At 42.6% G+C, this 20027-nt stretch overlaps 1 protein-coding gene across 2 annotated transcripts in view; it reads left to right on the top strand.

Annotated features, from left to right (window-relative positions):
- SDC2 (syndecan 2) overlaps positions 1-20027 on the top strand; it is a 186974-nt gene that overhangs the window by 149026 nt on the left and 17921 nt on the right. For both annotated transcript variants that reach the window (XM_069220515.1, XM_069220516.1), the window contains exon 2: positions 19570-19660. In XM_069220515.1, coding sequence (XP_069076616.1) covers positions 19570-19660 — 91 coding nt within the window. The remainder of the gene's footprint in view (positions 1-19569; positions 19661-20027) is intronic.

Here is a 20027-nt window from a genome sequence, read left to right on the forward strand (position 1 = left end):
AGAATACATTAATTTTTGGTAGCAAGGGTAGATTAAGTGATTTGTCCAGAATCACAGGATGTTGAGCTGGCCCATCTCATTTAACACACATAAATACAGTCTGACCAAAAAGTTCTCCTTATTACTACCAGCTTAACACTTACCTACAAGAGTCATCAACTAAAAAGTGACTAGATAGCCACTGCAAAGGATCTGCCTCTTTGCAGAGTATGCCAGTCACAGGACTGCATCATTTCAGTGGCCCTTCCTCTTACTAACATGCCCCAAGAGGAGATACTGCATGTTTAATGTGGGCTATGTAATATATCGTTATAATTTTATTATTAATGTTATTGCATTAGTTGTATGATGGGATTAGAAGAGGAATACATCTTTATGACTGCACTACGTATACATGCTGTAGCCTAGGTTTCCAACATAGGAGTTCATATTTTCTCTAAAGTAATACATGATTTCTGTTCATGACTTGTGAGGCACTGAGAATTTGTGGCTGGCACAACATTTGTTTATGTTACAGACTTGGACACATCTGCTCTCAGCATCACCACAACATTGATCTTTTTCAGAGCAGCGGTTCACAGCATCTTCAATACACTTAAATATTCCTGTCACATGACCAGACTATTTTTTGACATCTTCTTTGACTTTGAGAAGTCAAAGCTGAGTCAATGCCTGAGAGGGACATGACTGTCTTAGCTTATTCCCAATGTGCGGTCTACGACTACACACCAGAAGTAAATTAATGCTGTATACTTTATACTTGTTGCATTAGGGGATGCACAAGTTCTCCTTTAGAGTGGATATGGTCAACCAAGCCCTGTGGTGTAAGGAAAGTGCCTTATGGTGTCAACTAGTGGTAATGCAAAAATATTGCCAATTTACCTTGACAGCTTATATGGCGACTGCACCGTTGGCACAGTTCTATTTTGCCAGAGGAGCTGAAAATTGCACTGTTTCCTGGCCCAGCTGTTCCAGCATAACACCCACTGAATGGCTGGGCCAACTTAATTCTCACATGGTCCGCCCTAGCCTGTAATGGCACAGACAAGCTAAAAATGATGAAGCAGAGTGTGTCTCACCGTGTCTTCAAATATTGTATTTGAGATTACAATTCACACAGAGCTGCTTGTCAGCTGGAAAAGGTCTGTGTGATTTCTCATTTATGGCTGCGCCACACAACCAAACGGTGTCAAAACCGGAAAGGGGACCAAGCATCAGTGTGATATAACACAAGGCACCACCACAGGATCAGTGTCCACATCCTAGTCTGCAGGTATATTTTGAATGCAAACCTTTTCCCAGCACCTAATTGGGCACTATGAGATTTACTTGTCAAATTATTTCCCAGGAAGCAGGAAGTTGGGCTTGTGTGCCCCATAGCACTAATTTTCCTATTCACAGTTATGCACATGTATATGTTCAACTTAATTAAGTCAATGGCTTGATTGCCAAAAGTGGAATATGCATTTGAGCTTATAACTCAGTTTACACCCACATAATATAAAACCTGTATTATGTAACATTAGGTTCGAGTAAATCTGCTCTCCTGGGTGTGGGGTGTGCATGCCACAGTGGAGATGCCATACAGAGTTTATGCTCACTGATAAACGTATGAATTGGTAAGTACTCACAAACATTCTGAGCCTTAAATATTTGAGAGACTTACAGTTGTTACAGACAAGAGTAAATAATTTCTCAGTAACAGAATGAGAGGTAACATCCCTACAATTGTAGGAGATCTGGCTTCTCCACCGGTAAAAACATTTTCCCAGTGGAAAATGGGGGTGGGGAGGAAGAAAGTTAGATAAGGTAAATGTCTTAATAATTTTTTTCTCAGATAACTGCTCATGGAAAACAATTTCATATATGTGTAGTGCTTACGGTTGTGAGTACTTCCGAAAAGTTGTGACAGTTGCAGGCTCTGAGTATTACTTCTGAAATTCTTTGATAATTCCAGAATCAACGAGTAAGCTTAAGACAGTAGGTTTTCTTACTGAATGTGGCCCCTTGTGTCAGGGAAAAAAAACACACGCACAATCGTAGAATATTATTGGAGGAGCCATGACTCCAGGGTGTGTGGCAGCCCAATGCCCCCTCCTCCCTGTGAATATTTGTTACTGTTTCGTTTCTGTAATTCTAGCTTGCCATTTAAAATAAAGCTGGTGATTTGTGGTCAGACAGTCTTTGTCTGCTTCTGTACACAGAAGTTTGGCATAATTGGCTAGTTGCATGTCTTTGCATTCTTAAACAGATATGCAGCTCTGGCTGCAAAGCCATGGCTGTTTCATAGCATCATTGGGCTGGGTAACTTTTCACTTCAAAATTCGTATGGGCCTAAAGTACTTTCTTTTCAAATATTTTGAACACTGGATTTTTCTACTTGCTGCAAATGCTTTCTTCGGGCCTCTGTCGTCATTCTGCTCACTCAGAGAGGAGAGACATCTGTTGCCTCACAACCTGATAGTGAGTCACCTATTTATAGAACACGAGGGGACATAGGAGCAGTGCACTGCACAGTAGCTTTTTTTATTCCATTTTTATGTTGCAGTTCTTATGTGCTATATACATATTATAGATATACATTATGTTTATTAGAACACTTTATTGCATGTCATTATAGAACACGCATGTCCATTGAAGGACTGGGAAGGCAAGATCTATGCCAGGCTTGTAGGGTAACCACTGTGTAAATAAGTCCCATATAAATTATTATTTTTACGTAATTTATCTTATGTGGGTATGAAGAAACTCTGGCATGGATCTGGGACCAACCTTGGATTCCCAAGAAAAGAATGCATTTGAACCCATTTCATAGCCCGAAAAAGTGCCAGTAAACCAGCCCTGTAGGAGCCTCACTTGGCACTACTGGTGGAAGTGAAAAAATACTCTGTCTTCCAAACCCAGGTTTCCCGCTTTTACTCTGAGTGGTCCAGATGGCAAGGCCAAATCTTCACATTAATTCTCACTTCAAAACCATCAGCCAGTGCACAAACGTATGCACTGAAAACGCACCATCAAATCCCAGGAGATTCTGGTATACACATCTGTTCTACAGAGCCCAGTCCTCAGGGCTGTCATGAGACTATTAACCCAAAGCAGTGCTTTAAATGAATACAGAGTACCAACCCTTCTGTATTTCCAAGGTCCCAGATTCCGCATCTCTGGATCCTAGTCTGTCAGTCCATCTACCACTGAAGCTCTCTTTCACTAATCTGAACACATTTGAAGCCTCTTGTTCAGTTAAACTGCATCTTCTGTTATCCTCTTTGTATACAGTCAGTTTTTAAAAGTTAGGTTGGTATTGCCAATGTAGAGGAATCATTCCTTTAAAGCACAGAGAAATTCATAGCTGCCCCTTTTCTTTGCTCCTAACTCTTTTGACCACCTCATTTGCCAGGTTAAATGTCACAAAGGTGCCTCTTTGTGGCTTGTTTGGTGCTATAAAAGTTTAGGTAAACACACCAGAAAGGGTTGCATCTCTAGGGTATCACAGCCAGTCTGTAGGAATGAGGAAAAACCACTCCCAAGAAGGTGGCCTTGTTGTGTCCTGCCTCCTGCAGCTTCAGGCCTGGGAGGGTTGCTGTGGCACCTGGCATACACCCACTACACTCCAAAACCAAAACACTTAGGTAAAAGACAATGTCATTTACAGCGCCAGTAGCTCGAACTCTCACAAATGTGAGACCTGTTGCATTGCAAATGCGTATTACTGTTGATTTATCTCCGTGGTTGAAGTGGCCTTTGTGTTCTTTTATTTTAATTAAAACATTTCCCCTACTTTTTGTGGAAAGACTACTATTCTAGGACAATTTATTACGAAAGTTGAAATGCTTCATCTGAAGTGTAAGGCAGGGAGTTTCCTGTGCTGTGAATTCAAAGGAGCGACAGAAAGCTAAATAACCCTTCTTGCCAGGGTGCCTGCTTGCCTGAATGAAAAGTAAATTTGTGCAACTGGTCAATCTGCACATGGTAAAGGGTGATTGGAAGCCGGTATTGACTTTAACTAATGGAATTATTTCAAGTTTCCTGATGAGACAGATTATTCTTTTTGAGTGGCAGTGCACAGGAGCTACCATTTGAGCTATGAATTGTTATGTTTTTAAAAGATAGTTATAAAAATAATTGCACCAAATGCAGTCTGGGTATTAATAAAATCTATATTTTAGAAGCACTTTTTTTATCACAAATCTTTTGCCCATTTTGTAAGCAGCATATCCTATAATGTGTGTAACGCAAGTTTAAAATAATGACCTACATATTCACAGTGCTTTCTGTCACAGACTAACCTCGTGCCACTTATCATACAAATGTGCATTAAAAAGTATCTGAACTGTGATGCTGCACACAATGGCGGTGGGGGTGCTTGAGCATGGGATGAGGACCAAAGTAGTTGCTAAAGAACAATATTCTATAACTTTGTTCAGTCTTTTATGTGCATGTAACTACGTATAAAGTAATGCACTATCGTACATCATCAAACCTCTATTAGTTAATGCTTGCATAGATCTGTGTGCTTACCCAGAAATTAATCCTAGTTAGTGCAGTGGAGATTGTTGTCTTGTGTATGTTTAGTGCTACAAGGTCCAGGAATATTCCTTGCTAGTACCCAAGGAGAACTGCTCCTAGAGACGAAATATGGTCTAGTGGATAAATTGTCGGCTTGGAGACTTGGGTTCTGGGTAATACTGATAAAATAACATTATGTCCACATGACGCATGCTATTTGTATTGTAATTGTGCATTGTGGTGTAAAGTAACATGTTTAAAGCACCACCTAATGTTGACAGCGTTCATTCAATTTCTTTCGTGCCACATTTACCAATTGGTACAGTGCTTTGTTGTTCCCATGCTAGGTTTGTACATATAGCTATCAATACATAAATGAATATTCTGTAGAGATGTATTGGTCCCTTGTCTCCATTCAGTTGGACAGATATCTGGGTAGGAGACAAAGGCGTAAATTTAAGCATGAGGTTGGTGTTGCGTCTGTGGCTGACTCACCCTAGATCCTACATATGAGGACTTGGTAAAACATACTCATGTGACTCTGATGGAGAACCCAGGAGAAAAGAGGATGACACTGTTGTTTCTCTTTGCCTAAAAGATGCATAAAATTAAAGATGCTGGTCTGTGGGCCATATTTCACATAAAGGGACTGAACCCAAAACACTCAATTTTGGTAAAGAGGCAGGCCAGAAAACTGAAAATGAGCAGTTGAAAAGCGATCTTATGCTATCACATGCATTATGGTCTCCATAGTAGTCTGCACCGTCCAGTAGGCTGAGTATTGCCTTAGAAGGACGTGTGTATCATAGAAGCATCATAAAGTGTCATCTATAGGGAAATGGAAGCCAATATGAAAACTTTGAGATGTCTGATGTGATCCCCAAGAAGTAGGCGTGCAGTTCGACTTTTGGATTATGTATACATTCTTGTGGTTTAGATTGGCTCGGGGTGGACTGTGTAAAGAGTTGCACTATTGTAGTGCTCACATAAAAGATGCTTATGAAGAACAACCTAAAGTATGAGGCAAATTTTAAAGTATTTTGAAGTGAATTATGACTGACATCTAAAACTCAAGGGAAAACATAGTCTTGTGATACGAGAACCATTTCCTAGTTTCCTGTTTACATGTTGCATTGACTTGAAAGTGTTTGATATACTAATGCTATAGGCACATGTGGTGCGTTTATCTATTTAATGGAGCTAAATATATCCTTGTACATGTCATCTTACGTTAGGTTTCATTATTCAGTTGTGTATGTCACCTTTGTGTGAAGTGGGCTAAAGTATGAAAGACAGTATATGAAAGGCACGACAGTGGCAGATGGCATATGCAACAGTTGAGGCCTCATTTGGAGATTGCTGTAACTGAAGGATGGATACAGAGTCGTGAATTACTGAGACTAGCTGATATACACACCCAACTTTCTGGCCATAAAAAGGTTTCTGTGTCCAGAGTCCGAGCAATTCGGAACACAGAATTACCAGGCCCATTTGGACACGTGGTTCCCTGATTCTGGGGCATTTTCCATACCCATTTTCCAACTGCTCTCATCAAGTGGAAAGTGTGTTCTGAAAAGCATAGGGTTTTGGGTGCGTCTCGCACCAGGTAAAACTTGGAATCATTTTGAGTGGCAACGCCTTGACCCATTGCATGTGTATCTGAGAGTGGGGAGGAAGCGGCGGGCATTATGCCCCAAGACCTGTGTTCCTTTAGAAAAATATATTTGTGTGGTATTTTTTTTTATTATTGAAATCGAGCCTACTGTCTCAATTATTATTAAAGCATCTTGTATGGTTATACCACTAGATGGCTGAAGATGCCATGTTTTCTGTCTTTCCTGAGTATATTTAATACTTTGAAACAGCGACTTATGGAATGAAGCAAAAAACAGAAAAAGCAGCCAGAGGGGTGCATCATGTTTTTCCTCCAGTCCTCACAAAAACATCTGACACAGCTACCTATCTCTTGTGGGGGTACCACTGTTTTGTAGTGGCAGCCTTTGCAGGCTTCATAGGATAAAGATGTGAGAACCGTAATATTACAATTGCAGAATGTATGTGGACTTCTCAGATCCCTGTGTGATGGAATACAGCCACCGCAGACATTACTTCCCCAAGCTATGTTGTTCCACGTGCATTCTTATAGCAGATGTACATGCACTAGGAAGCCTCGTGAGGGCTCCTTTGCACGGTATATGAGAAGGTAATTAATGGGTGTCGCTCTTTCCTGTTGTAGTGGAAATGATTAGTATCGTATAACACGTTAGTTGAGGGCTTGACTGTGGCGTGCAATGCCAGACGTTTCCTTTGTTGTTCTGGTTTACATACCTCTTCAAAATTACTAGAACTAGGGTTCAGAGAGGCTTGAAGCCACTGGGGGCTAATTTCATATTAGCTGCTGTCACAATGTGAAAATAATATTATCTGTATTGTAGCTTTCTGCTCATTCACAGCCTTTACAAATGTATAATTTTACCTGAAATATTATATTTCTAAACTGATTAGTTTTTTTGGTAAGAATGAATTAAAATCCGTGCAGTGTTTACATATGATAGGAAATCGTAAAACATTTCCTCGATAAGCAGCTTTTTTGCAACATAGTGTTTGAATGAAGTTGTGAAACGTTTATTTAAAAGCATAATTACTCCTCTGATCCTTGAATAATGCTCAAAAATCAAACAAAAAGTTCTCATCGCTAAGTTTGAAGTACAGGAAGGATTTTGGATGTTAGATATATATATTGAGATTATTTCAGAAATGATTACTTTTGCTTTTTGCAGATTTTATGTTGCTTGGGTGAACATAATTTCCTCACTTTAAATTGGTCATGCCCGTGTTTTGAAAGGACGGGATGAGAGCCGTAAGATGTTTATTCGAATGCATGTTCTTGATTTTAAAACTGATTTCTCTTCTTACAAGTACTGTACACTTTATCCTAGCACCGGGTCTCTGAAACATTCTCTTTAAAGTGGCGATACTGTCTTTTAATGGCAGCAGTGGGCCATATCACAATCTATTTACAACGACACGCGCCATGGACAAAATATCTTAATCTAGGACCTCCTAACCCCCAGACATAACAAAGCTACCTCAGACAGCCGCAGCGAGGCATCCCCATAGGACACCCTGTGCACCATATGTAATACCAGTTCCCAGCTCATGCTGGTGTTATTCACTACTCACTCCGTTCACGCCCTCCTCCTTCACTACTAGAGGATTCCTCTTCACTTCCTTGCTAAACCCACGTGTCCTCTTCTGACTATCATCAGGCGGACCCGCCTACCAGAATTTCTTCCTCCACAGTTAAACTTACTTCCAAAGGATGCAAAGCCCTGGCTGTATTCAGACTTCCTCAAGCGCTTTCTTAGTGGTGTCCAGGTCTCTGTGCCTTGCCTCCTTTCTCCTTTCATGTTGCATGACAGTAAGTTTTCCCCATAGCTGCAGACCTTACCCAGTACTCACTCTCAAGCAATATTATTGTCAAATGCCCCATGATCGTAGTTACCCCCGCTGTCCTCCCACCCAGTTTAGTATCTTTATGTGAATGTACTACACGGCAGCTCTTTTGAAGGGTACACTGCTCTAGGGAAGCGTAAACGTGAAGTCTGCTCTCTGTTGTTCTCTTCTAAAGAAAAGTAACAGTTCGATGGCATCTGTCGCTGTAGATACACATGTTGTGCATAGCCCGCCATCTGGTGTTGGGTCGGAGTGTTACAAGTTGTTTTTCTTCGAAGAAGTCTTTCGAGTCACGGGACCGAGGGACTCCTCCTCTTTGTCTCCATTGCGCATGGGCGTCGACTCCATCTTCGATTGTTTTCTTTCCGCCATCGGGTTCGGACGTGTTCCTTTCGCTCCGGGTTTCGGAACGGAAAGTTAGCTAAATATCGGAAAAATTACGTCGGTATTGTTGCGTTCGTGATCGGCTTAGTTAGAATCGACACCAAATCGAAGAGTGAAGAGCTCCGGTACCCTTCGGGGTAGTTTTCGATCCCCCTTCGGGGCCTGGTCGGCCCGACCGCGTGTAAAACAACGCTGATGGAACGGACCCCGTTCCGTTTCTGTCCTAAATGCCACAACAAATACCCGTATACAGACCAACATTTGGTCTGTAACCTGTGCCTGTCGCCTGAGCACAGTGAAGAGACTTGCGAGGCCTGTCGTGCGTTCCGGTCCCGAAAAACACTCCGTGACCGTCGAGCCAGAAGACTGCAGATGACGTCCACGCCGACAGCTCACCGAGAGTTCGAGGAACAAGAGGAAGAAGAAACCTTCTCGATCAATGATTCGGACTCCGAAGAATTCGACGACCAAAGAACTGTGAGTAAGACGTCGAAGCCAGCACACAAAAAAAGTGACAAGGCCCAGGGGACGCCACTGCCACCAGGCCATGGCTCGACCCATAAATTTGGTGACCGACCATCGGCACCGAAAGAGGCCGAAATGGTGCCGAGATCGTCCGACTCCGGTCGAGACACCGGCACACAGCCTTCTCGGGACCGAGAAAGTGCTGTTGAAAAACATCGACGCCGAGATATCGGAGCCGAAACTGCTCGACGCAGAGACAGCGGCACCGAGGAAGATCGACGCTGAGAGGGTTAAACTCCGAAAAAGAAGAAGGTCACTTCGGAGCCGAAAAAGAGTACAGACAGGGTTTCGGTGCAAAAACAACCCGCAACCGACCCACCTACCGGTTCCTATTCAGAGGAGCAATCACTGTCCTCTCAGATGCGAAAGCATAGATTTGAGGAAGAGTTGCAATCCACCGAGGTGGACCACTCTCAGAAACGTATTTTTATACAGGAAGGAACAGGGAAAATAAGCACCCTTCCCCCTATTAGGAGAAAAAGGAGACTGGAGTTTCAATCAGACCAAGCACCACAAACAAAAATGGTGAAAAAGGTAACTCCGCCACCCTCTCAAAAGGTAACTCCGCCACCCTCTCCTCCACCTGTAACTAACGTTTCACCGGCACAAACTCCATCACATTCCCCGGCTCACACCACCATGAGCCAAGGTGATCAGGACCAAGACGCTTGGGACTTATACGACGCCCCAGTGTCGGACAACAGTCCAGAGGCGTACCCTACAAAGCCCTCACCACCGGAAGATAGCACAGCATACTCACAAGTGGTGGCTAGAGCAGCAGAGTTCCACAACGTGTCCCTACACTCGAAACCAGTCGAGGATGACTTCTTATTCAACACCCTCTCCTCCACCCATAGCTCCTACCAAAGCCTGCCTATGCTCCCAGGAATGCTTCGGCACGCAAAGGAAATCTTCAAGGAGCCGGTCAAGAGTAGAGCAATAACACCAAGAGTGGAAAAGAAATATAAAGCACCTCCCACAGACCCTGTTTTCATCAGCTCACAGCTGCCACCAGATTCCGTCGTAGTAGGAGCAGCTCGCAAGAGAGCCAACTCCCACACATCTGGGGATGCACCGCCCCCAGATAAAGAGAGCCGCAAGTTCGATGCAGCCGGAAAGAGAGTCGCAGTACAAGCTGCAAACCAGTGGCGCATCGCTAACTCTCAAGCACTACTTGCGCGCTATGACAGAGCCCATTGGGACGAGATGCAACACCGCATTGAGCATCTACCCAAAGAGCTACAAAAGAGGGCGAAACAGGTGGTTGAGGAAGGACAGAACATATCTAATAATCAGATACGCTCCTCTATGGATGCAGCGGACACAGCTGCAAGAACAATTAACACATCTGTGACTATCAGAAGGCACGCATGGCTACGAACGTCTGGTTTTAAACCAGAGATTCAGCAGGCAGTGCTCAATATGCCATTCAATAAGAAACAACTGTTCGGACCAGAAGTGGACACGGCGATTGAAAAACTCAAAAAGGACACTGACACTGCTAAAGCCATGGGCGCACTCTACTCCCCGCAGAGCAGAGGCACTTACAGCGCCTTCCGCAAAACATCCTTTAGAGGGGGGTTTTGGGGTCAAGCCACACAAGCCAGCACCTCACAGGCCACACCGTCCAGCTACCAGGGACAATACCAAAGGGGAGGCTTTCGGGGCCAATACAGAGGACAATTCCCTAGGAATAGGGGAAAATTTCCAAGCCCCAAAACCCCTACAACCAAACAGTGACTCACATGTCACTCATCCCCTCCACACAACACCAGTGGGGGGAAGAATAGGTCAGTATTACCAAGCATGGGAGGAAATAACTACAGACACTTGGGTCTTAGCAATTATCCAACATGGTTATTGCATAGAATTTCTGCAAATCCCTCCAAACATACCACCAAAAGCACAGAATTTATCAAAACAACATTCAGACCTTCTGGAAATAGAAGTTCAAGCATTATTGCAAAAGAACGCAATAGAACTAGTACCAAAGACACAAATAAACACAGGAGTTTATTCCCTGTACTTCCTAATACCAAAAAAGGACAAAACACTGAGACCAATCCTAGACCTCAGAACACTAAACACCTACATCAAATCAGAACACTTTCACATGGTCACGCTACAAGAAGTGTTACCATTGCTAAAGCAACAGGACTACATGACAACCTTAGATCTCAAAGACGTGTATTTCCACATACCAATACATCCGTCGCACAGGAAATACCTAAGGTTCGTATTCAAGGGAATACATTACCAATTCAAAGTATTGCCCTTCGGTTTAACAACTGCACCAAGAGTCTTCACAAAGTGCCTAGCAGTAGTGGCTGCACACATCAGAAGGCAGCAAATACACGTATTCCCGTATCTAGACGACTGGCTAATCAAAACCGACTCACTGACAAGGTGCTCGCACCACACAGATCAAGTCATGCAAACCCTCTACAAACTCGGTTTCACCATCAACTATGCAAAATCACACATTCTGCCGTGCAAGGTACAACAATACCTAGGTGCCACAATAGATACAACAAAGGGAATAGCCACTCCAAGTCCACAAAGGGTTCAAAATTTCCAAAAGATTATACAACGCATGTATCCAACACAAAAAATACAAGCGAAGATGATATTACAACTACTAGGCATGATGTCCTCATGCATAGCCATTGTCCCACACGCAAGGTTGCACATGCGGCCCTTACAACAGTGCCTACCATCACAATGGTCTCAAGCACAGGGTCAGCTTCTAGATCTGGTGTTGATAGACCGCCTAACATACCTCTCGCTTCTATGGTGGAACAACATAAATTTAAACAAAGGGCGGCCTTTCCAAGACCCAGTGCCACAATACGTGATAACAACAGATGCTTCCATGACAGGGTGGGGAGCACACCTCAATCACCACAGCATACAAGGACAATGGGACGTACATCAAAGAAAGCTGCATATAAATAACCTCGAACTACTAGCAGTTTTCCAAGCATTAAAAGCATTTCAACCACTCATAACTCACAAATACATTCTTGTCAAAACAGACAACATGACAACAATGTATTATCTAAACAAACAGGGGGGGACACACTCGACACAGCTGTGCCTGCTGGCACAAAAAATATGGCAATGGGCAATGGGCAATTCACAACCACATTTGCCTAATAGCACAGTTTATTCCAGGGATCCAGAATCAACTTGCAGACAATTTCTCTCGAGATTACCAACAGGTCCACGAGTGGGAAATTCACCCCCATATTCTAAACACTTACTTCAAACGTTGGGGAACACCTCAAATAGACTTATTTGCAACGAAGGAGAACGCAAAATGCCAAAACTTCGCATCCAGATACCCACACAGGCAGTCTCAAGGCAATGCCCTATGGATGAACTGGTCAGGGATATTTGCGTACGCTTTTCCCCCTCTCCCTCTACTTCCATATCTAGTAAACAAATTGAGTCAAAACAAACTCAAACTCATACTGATAGCACCAACGTGGGCAAGGCAACCATGGTACACAACACTGCTAGACCTATCAGTAGTACCCCACGTCAAGTTGCCCAACTGGCCAGATCTGTTAACGCAACACAACCAACAGATCAGGCATCCAAACCCAGCATCGCTGAATCTAGCAATCTGGCTCCTGAAATCCTAGAATTCGGACACTTAAACCTCACACAAGAATGTATGGAAGTCATAAAGCAAGCCAGAAGACCATCCACTAGACACTGCTATGCAAGCAAATGGAAAAGATTTTTTGCTATTGCCATCATAATCAAATTCAACCATTACACGCATCTCCAAAAGATGTAGTGGGTTACTTACTACACTTACAAAAAACGAACCTGGCCTTCTCTTCCATTAAGATACACCTAGCAGCAATATCTGCATACCTGCAGATTACCCATTCAACTTCACTATTTAGGATACCTGTCATTAAAGCATTTATGGAAGGCCTCAAAAGAATTATACCACCAAGGACACCACCCGTTCCTTCATGGAACCTTAACATCGTCTTAACCAAACTCATGGGTCCACCCTTTGAACCTATGCACTCTTGCGAAATACAATTCCTAACCTGGAAAGTTGCATTTCTCATCGCCATCACATCTCTAAGAAGAGTAAGTGAAATTCAGGCGTTTACAATACAAGAACCTTTTATCCAACTACACAAAAATAAAGTAGTCCTAAGGACCAATCCTAAATTTTTGCCAAAGGTTATTTCACCGTTCCACCTAAATCAAACGGTAGAGCTACCAGTGTTCTTCCCACAGCCAGATTCCATAGCTGAAAGGGCACTACATACATTAGACGTCAAAAGAGCACTAATGTACTACATCGACAGAACTAAAAACATCAGGAAAACTAAACAACTGTTTATTGCATTTCAAAAACCTCACGCAGGAAACCCAATCTCGAAACAGGGTATAGCCAGATGGATAGTTAAGTGCATCCAAATCTGCTACCTTAAAGCAAAAAGACAACTGCCCATTACACCAAGGGCACACTCAACCAGAAAGAAAGGCGCTACCATGGCCTTCCTAGGGAATATTCCAATGCACGAAATATGTAAGGCAGCCACATGGTCTACGCCTCACACATTTACCAAGCACTACTGTGTAGACGTGCTATCAGCACAACAAGCCACAGTAGGTCAAGCCGTACTAAGAACCTTATTTCAGACTACTTCCACTCCTACAGGCTGAGCCACCGCTTTTGGGGAGATAACTGCTTACTAGTCTATGCACAACATGTGTATCTACAGCGACAGATGCCATCGAACTGAAAATGTCACTTACCCAGTGTACATCTGTTCGTGGCATCAGTCGCTGAAGATTCACATGTGCCCACCCACCTCCCCGGGAGCCTGTAGCCGTTTGGAAGTTAGCTTCAACTTTGTACATTTGTAAATATATTAAATCTTAGTTAGGTACATACTTATTCACTCCATTGCATGGGCACTATTACTAACAAACAACTCCTACCTCACCCTCTGCGGGGAAAACAATCGAAGATGGAGTCGACGCCCATGAGCAATGGAGACAAAGAGGAGGAGTCCCTCGGTCCCGTGACTCGAAAGACTTCTTCGAAGAAAAACAACTTGTAACACTCCGACCCAACACCAGATGGCGGGCTATGCACAACATGTGAATCTTCAGCGACTGATGCCACGAACAGATGTACACTGGGTAAGTGACATTTTCATTCCTATACACACTCACTTTATTTTGTTTTTTTGTACTTAGGAGCAGCCTTGGTTCTTAAATAGTTTCAGGACTAGGGTAGCGTTATGGCTTTGAAACATGTTAGCAGGATGCACAAAGATTTTAGCAGGCTCACCTTGCATGGCAAATGCCCATTCCAAGTGTCTGGAAGCCCACCTGCTTGCTTGGATAAAAGGTTTGTTTTATGGGCTAGGGCGGGATCTCTTCTATTCACGTAGCCCCATCTTCCATCTGTAACCACCATGGAGGCCACACACATTAAGCTGGCCTAGGCTGCTCCTGCATGCCTGGGATTGAATTCCCCCATGCCACTATTGATGTCTAACACCAGCAGCAAACAGCAGACCATAACATATGCATGGCATCTGCGCAGGCCTCAGGTTGAGCACCTACCAAAAAGAGAGAGTACACCAGAGCCATACACTGTGCCACCAACTAGAGATTCTTTTCTGTTCCCCAGTGTGGTAAAATTACCAGCACTACATGCCTTTATGTAGTCTGAATGTGGCAAGTATGTGTCTGTATGTGTGGCAAGGAATGGGACAAAAACCTTGACGTCTGCACACATGAAGTTTAGAGAGAGACATGTTGGTAGAGCAGAGATCGTGACATCCAGATACACAAAGGTAGACTGAGGAGAGAGCTGCATGAAGAGAGCGGAGCTCTCTCTCATTTCAATTACGTAGCTTTCCAAGCGTTGAAGAAAACTAAAAATATAATATGACAAGTGTGACACTGTTTGTTTACTTACTCTGTAGAGGTGGACGAGCCGCTGAAAGCTCTAGCCTGAAGCCTGGCTTTGACTCGAGGTTTCCAAAAAACCTCGAGCTGAGCCAATGACGGTCCGAGCTTTCATGTGGCTCCCGCATGCCGCACTCGCTTTTCTACCTTCATGGACAGAGAGACAAGAGACATTTACACTGTAGGTAAAAAGGAGAGACATATAGATGCACATTTATTGGCGCAATTGTACAAACTGCAGCTAGAAAATCGGCCTTAATCGCAGCTTCCCCGTTTAACCAAGTTGTGTCGTTTTAGGCAAATATTTTATTTCACCGAACCTCTTTATCCTTCACTATAGCAAATGAAAGTACCTTCAAACACCCGAGTTCCAAATATCAGCAGTGTAAAAACATATTGTGTTTGATTTAAGAGACTACACTGTTTTACTATCTACTAGAATCAAAGCTACGTACAAGATTCAGGTGACAACTGTCTTCCCTCGTAGTTCACTTATGGTCAAACGAGTGGGGATGGGGCAGAAAAAAATGTAATACGTGTATCTCCGTGCATTGCCATACTGGACGTATCAATGTTAAGGGTTTCCACGTGTGAAAGAAATACACTTTTTTACCTTGTGATTTGACTCCTAGATATTTTATCTGTTATTTGATGGATGACTGACATGGAAAACATTTTCAGAGCTCGGCTCGTGCAAGGGCTCTTAGACCCTATTAATTTCTAGGCTTGCCCACCTCCATTATTTTTTCATGAATTTAAGAATTATTTATGTTCAAATTTGTTTCTGCCCATTTGACTTTAATATATCTTCCCGTGTGTTTGGATTGCCTTTAGTCATTAGCCAGCATTCAAAGCTTGCACTAGCTTAATTTTATTATTCAATTTTGCATGTGGGGCATGTATTTCTGTAATCTCTGGCACTGCCTGCTATTGCCACGCCCTTGTTTTTCAGCTGCATTCTCTCAGGATTTGAATGAAGTGATAGTCACAACTGTATAAATGCATGGCATTGAGAATTCATGAGTGATATAATAATTGTCCTGGTTATCCTTAACAGAATGATTTCGTAGGTCACTGATAATCTGTTCATTTCTAATGGCCAGTTTGGCTTTAGACATGGCCTGGGCCTGCAAGAGCAGTGTCTCAACTTGCATCTTCTAATTATTAAATGTACTTTGGCTAAAGGGGTGCCTTTTTGTCTTGCTTTTATGGATCTGGTTTGCACATTTGATAGTGTAGTCAGATCTAAATTATGGGAAGTGCTTATGTCTTTGGGACTTGACCCTGGCTTGGTGTCTTAGTTTCAATCCTAGTTCCTTGGTTACATATAGTCCAAATGGTGAATGTTTTGGCCTGGATCGAGGTGTCCAGCAGGGCTACGATCATGCTCCAATTCTATTTCTTTTGTACTTTAAATGGCCTGGACACGGCACTGGTTGACACGGGCAGGGACACCCCGACCATGAGTGTCCCTGTTCTTTTATCTGCAGATGATGCTGTTCCATTCACCAAATGGCCTTTGGCTATTTTTGGACACTTTAGTCCTCTTTATGGGTCGTTTTGGTTAAATACGAAACTTGCTACAAAACTTTTGTAATGCCCTGAGGCACGAGGAACCGAGATTCTGCTGTTCTGCTCTGCAAAGAATGCCCATTTGAAGATTCCAGGATATTCCATACCTGGAGTTCACCCTACATTCTTGAGGGTCTTGGGGTCCATGCCTTCAGCAGAGATGTCTTACGTTTTGTAACTCTGTAGGCTTTCGCTTTAGTTTGGCATCAAAAATCGCTAACAAGCCCGTAGTGGATATTTTGTTGAAAATATACAAAAGGAAGTGGGTACCCATCCTCACCCATGGCTCCGGATTATGGGAGTAAAAGTATTTTAAACAATTGCAGGACAAGGAAAAGGGAGTATGTAGGCATATCCTGGGATGTCGGAGTTCGCCAACCTACTGTGTTCATGAGGAACTCTGTTTACGTATGTTGTTGACTCCATTTTTGGCCCCTTTCATGTCATTGTGGTCTCTCTGGTGCAACTCCAGAGTCCTCATTGAACAGTGAAATAATCATTGACTGTCTTTTTTTTTTTTGTCCTCCTATTTCATGTAGTACTTCTATTACGGCTAGACCCGATATATGCTCTAATCCCCTATGGATCAGGCAAAAGGTCAGTCTCATCCAGAAGACTCATAACAAGGGGGAGGTGAGAATGATTGTATGCCACCCTCTCCTTGCAAAAAAAATAATCATAGGACAATTTGCTCAAGAACTAGTTCTTGGAAAAAACCTATTCACCCAAGATTGCTGTAATTCTTTAACAGCCTTAGATCCAGTTCTGCAAAGATCTAATTGACAGATTTTCATTACAGCATCCACCCATTCCCAACAACTTGGGGGAGTATAAGAAATCCAATGCCTTGCCAGAAGTATTAAGTAAAATAACAGGTTCCTATGAGCACTTGAAAGATTTATCGGTTCTAAGGTGTCACCAAATAAAACTAGGGCTAGGGAGGCGACCAATTAAACCTGGTTCACAGAAGATAGTCTCAAACACATCCCCCCAGAACTCTGAAATCCGAGAGCATAACACCAGCATATGAACATCGTCTGCCCCCACTACCCCACACTTTTTACAAGCTGCCCAGGCGTTTTTATTAATTTTATTTTGCTTCTTTGGGGTACAACATGCTCTATGCAAAACAAATCTTTCTAAGAGCAGCAGCCTTGACCACTCTATAAAGACGCTGCCAGGAACCTGCCCATAGTGTATTAGTCTCCTCTTTACTCACCACCCCCTCCCATAGAGAGCCCGGAAAATGCTGTTCGTCACCTGAGCTATCCAAACACTCCAAGAATATTCTATAATAAACAGCATCTTCTTTCTTACATGGCTGATTCTTATGTAGCAACTCCACTAACTCATTAGTCTGAGTCAAAGACGGAGATCATGACATGGAACATGAATATTTGTCATAAGTTAATAAAAGAGGAGATAAAGTATCTTGGAGTTAAGATATCACAGGATTTGGAGAAAATGTCATTGGTAAATTTGAAACTTTTGACCCATCAGATAGATAAACTGTAATTAAGTTGGGTACATCTTCCTTTGACTCTATACGGGAGAGCGAATTTAGTAAAAATGTTTATTCTCCCGAAGCTCACCTTTCTTTTTAATATGATCCCGCTGGAATTTGCGGAGAAAAGAATACAGGATATACAATCGAAGATTGATAGTTTTATTTGGGCTTATAAGGGAATCAGGATTGCCAGGAAGAAGCTTTGTAGAGGGTATAATAAGGGAGGGATTGCCCTCCGGATATTCAGTTATATGTATGGGTATTCCAGTTAAAGAATGTCAAAGATCTATTATTAGCAGAGGAGGTCCCCCCTAAGAAGAAGGCTATGTTGCGGAGCGAAGGGATAGGGGAGCGGAATTTCTTGTATAAATTTGGCCACCCAAGGTTCTATAAAAAAAGTAAGGCTGAAACTACTAAAAGCAGCAGCTTTTTTGTGGGCTAGAATAAGGAAAATCACTGATTTATCATATTATAGCACCCATGCTCCCATTTGGGACTCCCCCTGAATGTTTGAAAGACGCCTTAGTTCGCCCCTTGAAGGAGGCAGGTATCATGGAATGGGGACAAGTATTACAGGATGGGGCGGTGAAACCTTTGGGGAACTTTTGTCTCTAGCCACTGTTCATTGCCTAGGTTTAAATACTATCAACTAAGCGCATGGGTAAGATCTTTAAGAATCATTGACTGTCTTGTATATGATAAGGGGCCTTCATATTCCCTGGCTCTGGTACATCAAAGATATGAACAATAAACGGGGGGGCCCAGCGTTTTGTATTGCTTGCCAAAATCACCACAAAGGATAGGAGTTGAGTAAAATCCATGGTTTGTGACCTTGGCAGAACGGAAACAGTTGTCTGAGCTGAGGAACCCCGCCAACCGAGAGAACTTGCAGGTATATACATCCTCTGAGCGAGAGCCTTATCTGACTCCTTTGAAATCGGGTACATGATCCTTTTAACCAGATTTAAGTTGGTCCAGATAGGCCAGCTTTCCTTTCCGTTAGGCCAGTTTGACCCAAAAAGGATCCTGGTTTGGCCCTTTTTACGAGCACTCATTGCAAACTCAGGCGCACATTGTGTTTTTTTTTTTTTTTTTTTTTTTTTGCAAGTTCCACAGCAACTACACAAGAACGTTTTTAATCCAACTCTCAAGTGGAAATTTACATTCTTACCATATCCCTGCACTTTTATACCTTGCAGTTGCTTCCCACACGGGAGGTCTGTGTAGGTGTGGCCACCTTTTTAAAGCATGTGTTCCAGCACAGGAACTCCTTATTGTTTTAATTGATTGTACAGCAATGCTTTTATTTGTGTACCTTGAGTCCGATCTGTATAAGTATATTGATTTTTAATTGCCGAGAGTACTGTCGGATTGCTATTGCTCTGAATTCTTTTTTCGATTTCATATTAGATGCACAATGATTGTAGAACTGGTTCTGATTTAATAATAACGAGTTCTCACTGTAAAAGCCCATCATATTTTGTTGTTCTATATTTTCATCGTTTTGTAAAATTGTGCTGTACTTGTCCTTTTATGGTTTTATGTAAATTGAATAATGTTTTAATTGATTGAGAGCTGTATGGATTTTTGATCCGTGCGCATGTACATTCCTGTCTTCTGTGACAGCTGATACTCAATTGGGTTTCTTTTTGATCTTCTAGAGTGTGGATACGACGTCAGATAAAGACCTGTACATTGTCAGCTCAGGAGCTTATCCCATTGACGACGACGATTATTCTGGGTCAGGCTCAGGTAAGACAGTGCACTTGTATGTGTTTCAGAGAATTAATGATATAATCAGTTGTAGTTATTTTTATGAGACTATAGGACCGGAGACCTCCTGCTCAAGTCTTTCATAGAAAGGCATGTGTTCCCAGTTTCCATTCAAGCAAAATCTCAACTTGGTGGGGCTTTCTCCCTGCAGCTTGACAGCAGTTGAAAACTTCAATGTAAATTTCTGTAGATACTAGTGTGTGAAATTCTGTTTTTGTAAAATAAAAAATAAAAATTGGTGCCGCATTTTTTAAGAAGTTAAGGTTTGGAGGAAGTCTGTGCTCCCTTCTCAGAAAGGACTTGGTGACATGATACACAGTTGCAAATGAAATTAGCATTGGCAAAG

This window comes from Pleurodeles waltl, chromosome 2_2, assembly GCF_031143425.1.
Source record: "Pleurodeles waltl isolate 20211129_DDA chromosome 2_2, aPleWal1.hap1.20221129, whole genome shotgun sequence".
NCBI classification, from domain to species: domain Eukaryota; kingdom Metazoa; phylum Chordata; class Amphibia; order Caudata; family Salamandridae; genus Pleurodeles; species Pleurodeles waltl.